The following is a 7,764-nucleotide window of genomic DNA, read 5'->3' as shown; positions in this document are numbered from 1 at the left end:
TTAGTTTGTTGTTAAAAGATTAGACTGACTCTGGCCACATCCGTACATCAACACTTAGTTGGTCATAACAGGCTGTTATCATCGTAGATTAAGGTAGCTGTTGCTGCTACCACTATATGGCTAATCGCGCTGCATATCGACACTTATCGACATATCGTCTGTCCTCTATTCCTACGGAACAAGCGCAGTAGGACACAGCAATCCTGCTAGCTCTTTAAATCATGTTTGATTTAGAAAAAAGGACAAAAAGAAAACACACACACACACACTAAAGAAGCATGGAGAGCTGAGGACACGTTGCATGGTGTGCACAAGTGACCTTTGACCTTTGTGAAACACTGCGTACGGTGGAGGACTGAAGCAGTTCCACTAAACGGCCCACGCCACAAGGCTCAGGTCATGGGGAGACAGTAAGTCACGTCTATGCTCTGTACCCCCCAAAAACGCCCCACTCAAGACAGAAAGGTGGGGATACGGTTTGTCCGTTTGGTTGGGGAGGCCTCGCAGGTTTGTCAAAAGGTCAAGAGTGCACACAATGCAAGCTCAACAAATGGCACAACTTAAGAACAAGCAAGAATTTCTTTAAAAAAAAAAGGGAGAAAAAAGCAAAATGAAAAAGAGGAGGAGGAGGAGGAGGGGTCACTGCTAGCCTGGACGGGTGTGTGTGGTCCAGCGGTTTGGCAAAAGCAACACTGGGGTTGATAACCATCAGAAAGCCAGAAAACCCGGAGTCAGACAACGGCCAAGCGCTCGAGCGAGAACACGAGGAGTCGGCTCGCGCTAACGCTAACGCTAACGCTCGCTGCTCTCTCTGCTGCACGGTTCCTGAAGTCGCCTGCTACTTACCCAGCTAACGCCCTCAACACACACACACACACACTCACACATTCCTCTTCACCTCTCTGCATTTCAAAAATACTTTTAACTGTGAATACATTAAATAATAAACTGGATCAAAATCTTCCTGCAATTCATACTGTTTTTTTTTCAATGAAGATATTTAAACATACACACATAAAAGAACTGAATCATATCCACACACAAAGCAAAACATTACCTTCATGCAAAATGTCATGTATTGATGTCGGCGTTGGTTATTGGCTACTTTCATTTCATTTATTCATAACAAGCATTAAGATAATACTCAATTATCAGCCATGGGCCCTGGCTGAAATCTACACCCTTTATTTGGTCAAGATAAGCTGCCCACTCTGCAGGTCAAAGATAGCGAATCACCACCGTGGTGCCTGCACTGATAAACATTACAGGAGCAGAGCGTGTCTGCTGGGTCATTTACAGGAGCAGAGCTTGTCTGCTGGGTCATTTCGGAGCTTGTGAGCTAACATGTCTGCTGGGTCTATCGGGCTGTTCGGAGCTGCGGAAACACAAAGCGCCGCTCTGCTCGGCGACAAAACGCTCTCGTTTGGTGTCTGCAAGATTTCCAGCATCCATTAACGGCTCTCCTCAGGGGCGGAAATGAGACGTGTAAAAAATGGAACGAGACTACAAGGCAGCGCCGGCCGGGGCCCTAGGCCTGGCTCTAAGGCGTCGGATAATCCTAACAAGTTTCTCATTTGCGCAACATCCATTCATTTGAAACGGAGCTGTTATCCTCGGCGCCTCTACTGTACTGTATGTGTGCCAATCACCCAGGAGGACACACCCGCTAGCTCCCAGTGCTGGATGAGGAGCGCTAGGCCTTCAGGCTTTAGTTTCTAGTGTGCTGTGCTGAATTGGCACGCAGCTCTTGTGGGCTGGCCGGTCAATACGTTGGGGCTCCACAGGGCTCTTGAGAAGAATCCCATTTTGGGGTGAACTCTTCTGGCCACAGGGATCTCAACTCGACTTTTTCCCATCAATGACCACTAATCGTTTGCAGATGATCAACCCTCGTGAATGTTAACCTGATACTCGTCCTTTCGTGGGTTTCATACTAACGTTATAGCTATAAATTGGTTGGCCAAAGCCGATTTGCCTCATCAGAGTAAATGGAGCTACTCTGATATTCCTCTCAAACCACAAGCGCGTAAAGCTGTGGGATTTACATACGTGCTGGGTCAAGAGACGATCTGAACAAACACTTGTCAGCTTGTCCCAAAAGCTTGTATCTTGGCGCAAAAGTTCTGTTCGTCATTCATCCTATAATGGAATCGCTAAGCCTCACTCTGCCCACTGACAAATACTGTATGTGTTTTATTGTTACTTACTAAGAACGAGAAAAGTGTCGAGTTGAGAAAGTGTAAGAACAACTGCCAGGCTAAGGGCCAGATCTCGGCCGGTGTCTTGCGGGTGAGGCCCAATTTAACTTCTGCCTCTAACAATCACTTTTCAAAAGCAAGGCCGTAACCTCTAGAAGAAGCACTAAGAAGTAGCCCTTCCTTAATGGTTTGATGGGTAAACTGCAATGTGATGCCACGGACGTTCTGGTGTGCCAACTAAGGTGGCGTCGCTTGGAACTCGGTCCCTGCCATGCGGTGCCCTCCGGTGCCCAGCTGGCGTGTGGCGTGGCAGAGGGGCCTGCTTACCTGCCACCCTCTCGTCCGACTCCCGGTTGCCGTCATCGGAGTAGCGGGCAAAGTCCAGCGAGTCCAAGGTGCTGATGCTTCCGGCACGATCTGTAAACGGAAGGAGGACATCTCAGTACTATCGGTGTGCTAGCATGGCTTTTCCTAGGAAGAGCTCAGAAACACACACACACACACACACACACACACACACACATGCATTTGCATAAACACACACACTTGTGTGTTTGTATTCACACACACTTTGATATGGGATATGTACGTCAGCAAAAAAAACACCCGCTCATACGCAAATGAAACCACACACACACACACACACACACACACAAGATGCTGAACACACATTCCTGTGAAGAGACACACAGCAGACACCTCCAGAGCCCTCTGTCAGTAGAGGCGCCAGGCAGGAAGGGCTGTGGGGTGGGTGCTGGGGTGGGTATTTTGGGCCTGGGCTGCTGGGGGGGGGGGGGGGGGGGGGTATTTTGGGGCTGGGCTGCTGGGGGGGGGGGGGGTATTTTGGGGCTGGGCTGCTGGAGGGGGGGGGGGGTATTTTGGGGCTGGGCTGATAAAGGAAGAGAGTGTTGCTGATGTAGTGTTTGCTGCAGGCCCTCCGTTTGTCACCCCACAGGCCTGAGGTCTACTGGAATGCGGACACACAGCGCAAACACTCTTCCATCTGTCTCATCAGCAGGGTGTGTGTGTGTGTGTGTGTGTGTGTGTGTGTGTGTGTGTGTGTTCGTCCTCTGTCACGAGCTGAGCACAAGGCATACTCAATCAACAAAACAAGAGGGTAACAGTGAAGGCTCTTGAAGGCCTAGCTGCTGCCCATTCAAAAGTAGACTTAACATTGATGCCCATTAAAAAATAGTCTGAATGCTGACGCCCATTAAAAAGTCCTAATGCTTCCATTCTTCATTCTCTCAACTGTGGTTCACTCAACACACACTAAGGGACACCAGCAGGGCAGTGCTTTGGTCTTCTCTTGAGCACAGTAGCGTTTCAGAACGCCCTTACTCCAACAAAAGCGTTGGGCTCCCATTTTTGGGGCTAGTCTAATTGTGGGAAGAGCTCGAACAGATAGCCTAGTTAGTTAGTGTTGCTGTGCCCCCCCCCCCCCTCCCCTCTCTTTATTCCGCTCACAGCCCAACAAAAGGGCCTGAGATTCCTGCGTAATGAATATGGATCACATGTTGAGGGCTGAGCCCTGGAGAGGAGAGGAGAGGAGAGGAGAGGAGAGGAGAGGAGAGGAGAGGAGAGGAGAGGAGAGGAGAAGTGCAGAGAGGAGAGGTGAGGAGAGGTGAGGAGAGGAGAGGAGAGGAGAGGAGAGGAGAGGAGAGGAGAGGAGAGGAGAGGAGAGGAGAGGAGAGGAGAGGAGAGGAGAGGAGAGGAGAGGGAGGTGAGGAGAGGAGAGGAGAGGAGAGGAGAGGAGAGGAGAGGAGAGGAGAGGAGAGGAGAGGAGAGAGGTGTGGAGAGGCCACACAACGCTCCCACTCTCCTGCCCCCCCTTGCCTGAGCAGAACAGGTCCAGTGGACCCAGAGCAGAGCTGTGCTGGACTGATGCGGTGGCCGGCGTGCTCTGAGGCGGGGTCAGGTAGGCTGCTGCGTCCCAACCAACAGCCAGCCATGGAAATGTGACCCTCTCGTCTCCATGACGACGGGCAGGCTTACCCTGTCAAGTGTCGTGTGACAGTGGCACCTTCTCAGCCAATGGGTGCTGAAGGGGTTGGGTGTGTGTGTGTGTGTGTGTGGGGGGGGGTGCTGCTTTTGATGTGAGGCGGCCAGGGTGTCGGTGTGCCGTGCCGGGTCACCAGGGGAGAGTGTGTGTGTGTGTGTGTGTGTGTGTGTGTGTGTGTGTGTGTGTGTGTGTCCACCGCCCACGCTGCCAGGACCTCCCTTTATTCTCTGGGCTGGGCGTGAGCTGAATGGAGAAGGCTCTCAGGGAGGCTTGCTAGTCTGCACAGCACAGCACAGCACAGCACAGCACAGCCTCAGCTCAATAGGCTTCTTGTCAAACAGGTCGACAGGGACACGGAGGCACTTTTAACACACATTTGGACTTTTCACCTCCTAGCCTACTTTCTTTTGATGGCCTTTCTCACGGTAGATCTGCTGCCAGGAGAACAGAAAAACACCCTCCAGAATAAACGAGATCAGAGGACCAGGGCACGGCCCACATCCACACTGACCAGATCTGCCCTGTAGTGTCCTCATCACCCAATGGGGAAACTAGCCCCATTATGAGTGCTACACGAGAAGAGACTTCGCTATATTATTCCAGTCTGATTCTAGGCTTGTCACATACTACTGTACAGGTAGTGAGAGTAGCTGGGTTAATACAAAAAATAAAAAATATCACGTGGTTGTATTTTTGTGTTTTTAACCAGGCAATAAAGCTCTGATGAGAACACTATGAGAACATGCTTGTAAAGCATGACTTGTCAGAATGTGACTAAGCCTAAGGCTGTCGTAGCCTACAGCACAATGTGGACTATACGGCTGAGGAGGATTTTAGATGGCGGGCCCATGTTAAACTATTTCAGGAATTTGTGCAGGACATTCCCAGTAGCTCTGATAGTGGTGTGACCAAACAACAGCTACTCTACAAGGTCAAACAGACACAACCATTCATACTAAAGTCCTCCTGATCACTACAACCATTCATACTAAAGTCCCATCTTCCTCCTGATCACTACAGAATAGCCACGACACAGAGTGAATAACCGTAACTGTACTAAAACAGAATCATCTTGAGAAATGAATCCACCGAATCCCAGAGGAGCATCATGTGAATATAAGTCCACCAGAGGATTGTGAACAGAATAAAACAACAGTAGTGTCGCTAATGACTTAGCACCCTGGGAGGTCCAGTCTCTGTCAGCCCAAATCAAATCACACAAACCCAGGGCTGCACACACACATCTCCTCTCAAGGTTAATGTGAATAGATAGCACAATATCAAGACATCCTAAACGCACACAATTCCAGGCTAGCCAACCAACAGTGTCCAACCCAGCCTCCTGGATCAGTCAGACAATGACTGAGAACACAGGAGAGAGACAAAGGGTATGACACTGTAAAGCAGCTGCTCTGGTCAAACTGTACACACACTCCCATGCATCATGGTGTAGGCGTGACTTCACTGCTTGTGTGCGTACAGTACGTGTGCATTTTAATAAAGTGTCACATTAGACACAACACCACATCATATGACACAACGTGTCCCTCCACAGCTCCATCTCCAAACACAAAGCCAGCTCTGCATGTCTCTCAGCCAGCGCGCCCTGCTGTGGAGGGGAAGGGATATCGTATATGGGGGACGTGGAGGGAGCTTCTTCTCAGCATCCTGTTTAAAGGTCGACACAATAGCCTGGAGGAGCCCTGCTCCCATCTGCCGGCCCTCGGCAGCCTGCCACACAGGAGCCTGTCGTGTTGCATCACTCCCCATCACCACAGGGCTCAGCAGCAAAACGTGAGCACAGAACCCTCTCTCTAACACTCTATCTTTCTATTTATTTCTCTATCTATCTATCTAGCAATACATGAGCACAGAACCCTCTCTCTAGCAGTCTTTCTATCTATCTATCTATCCATCTATCAATACATGAGCACAGAAGCCTCTCTCTAGAACTCTTTTTATCTAGAATAGAACAGAATAGATCTGTATTGTCATTGTTAGAGGTACAATGATATTTAAAGTGCTCTCCAGTCAGTGAATCATTCATAAAAAAGAAATATAAATAAATCTAAAAAATAAGAAACAATTTAATCTATCTACCGTTTTTTCTTTCTCTCTAGCTCTCTCTGTCTGTCTTCCTCTCTCTCTCTCTCTCTCACTCTGTGTCTTTCTATCTCTGTCTCTCATGATCTCATCTCAGTCGTCCATCCTCAGTGGAAGAGGCCTACTGGCGCCCATCATAACTATTCAACTCTATTCATATTCACTCGGTTCTAAAGAGCACACGCTCATCATAACTATTCAACTCTATTCATAGTCCCTCGGTTCTAAAGAGCAGGTGCACACACCTGGTGCCTCCTCCTTGAGCGGCAGAGACAATGAGACGCGTGCGTCACGAGGCCAGGCGGCTGGACAGGGGCCATCTGCATCAGCTGCACCCCCCCCTCCCCACCCCTCCCCTCACAGCAACAGATGTGGGGACGGCTGGAGACCGCTACCTTCAATGGGGGCTGCTGGCCAGCTATCTTGTCTTGTGCACTGCACTGTTTTTCTCTCTCTCTCTGTATGTATATATGTGTGTGTGTGTGTGTGTGTGTGTGTGTGTGTGTGTGTGTGTGTGTGTGTGTGTGTGTAAGGACCCCAATCGAAAATGAGGTAGGCCACCTCAAGGGGTTTAGCCTATTAATGACCTGCACTCATTCAAACTTCATTCATACCTAGACATACCTAGTACTTACTAAGTAGGTCTAATGTAAAGGAGATATGTCTCTGTCTGTGCTAAACTAAGAGAGTGGTGGCCATATCAAATGAGTCTAATAGTAAGTAAGTACTTAATAAGTAATTCTAACGTAAAGGAGATATGTCCCCGTGTGTGCTAAACTAAGAGAGTGCATACTCTAGTGGAGGAGTGTCATAATTAGTGTGCACTACAGGTCATGTGCTCAGCATCGCTACCTCATCCTCAAAGCTGGACTATAAAAGGGATCATCTGATAGGGCGGCACCTCAGACACTCATTTACCTGGCTTGACCTCACCGAGGAACTGCTACTCAGTCAAGCCAGCTGCGGTTGCATCCTCAATGCAGCACTGCATTTGAATTTGCCAACTGCCTACTACCTTATTTTTCATCGGGCTTTGAGTAGTCTCACTGGGGGTGACTAGGAACAGAGACCAGAGCTCAATGTTTACACCGAAGTTATTCTGTTAGTCCTGTCAGCCAGGCACATATTCAGTTAGCGATGACAGGAAACACACACACACACACACACACACACACACACACACACACACACACACACACACACACACTACTCTGTACAATTAAACACGATCAAATAAATACAGTACAGGGATTACAACCAGCCTGTTCAAAAGTCACGCACCAGGTAATCCACAGCAGACCACATGAAAAACAAGCCCTTCATCAAGGTGCATTATGGCAGGGGAAAACACACCAAGACAAAATAACAACAATGGCAGCAAAGTGCACCACCAATAAAAGATGCATCAGTCAATCAACCCGTAAATCATTCAAATGAACCCACCGTTGGAGAGTGGCACTG

The 7,764-nt window shown here is 49.0% G+C and overlaps 1 protein-coding gene across 1 annotated transcript in view; it reads right to left on the bottom strand.

The window, feature by feature from the left end:
- relch (RAB11 binding and LisH domain, coiled-coil and HEAT repeat containing) overlaps nucleotides 1-7,764 on the bottom strand; it is a 64,848-nt gene that overhangs the window by 55,123 nt on the left and 1,961 nt on the right. The window contains 1 exon segment of the mRNA XM_062521728.1: nucleotides 2,526-2,615. Within this exon segment, the coding sequence (XP_062377712.1) occupies nucleotides 2,526-2,615 (90 nt within the window).

The sequence above is a fragment of the Sardina pilchardus genome, chromosome 19, assembly GCF_963854185.1.
Source record: "Sardina pilchardus chromosome 19, fSarPil1.1, whole genome shotgun sequence".
NCBI classification, from domain to species: Eukaryota; Metazoa; Chordata; class Actinopteri; order Clupeiformes; family Clupeidae; genus Sardina; species Sardina pilchardus.
Note: the sequence above shows the minus strand (reverse complement) of the source record. Positions and strands in the feature narration are given on the sequence as shown.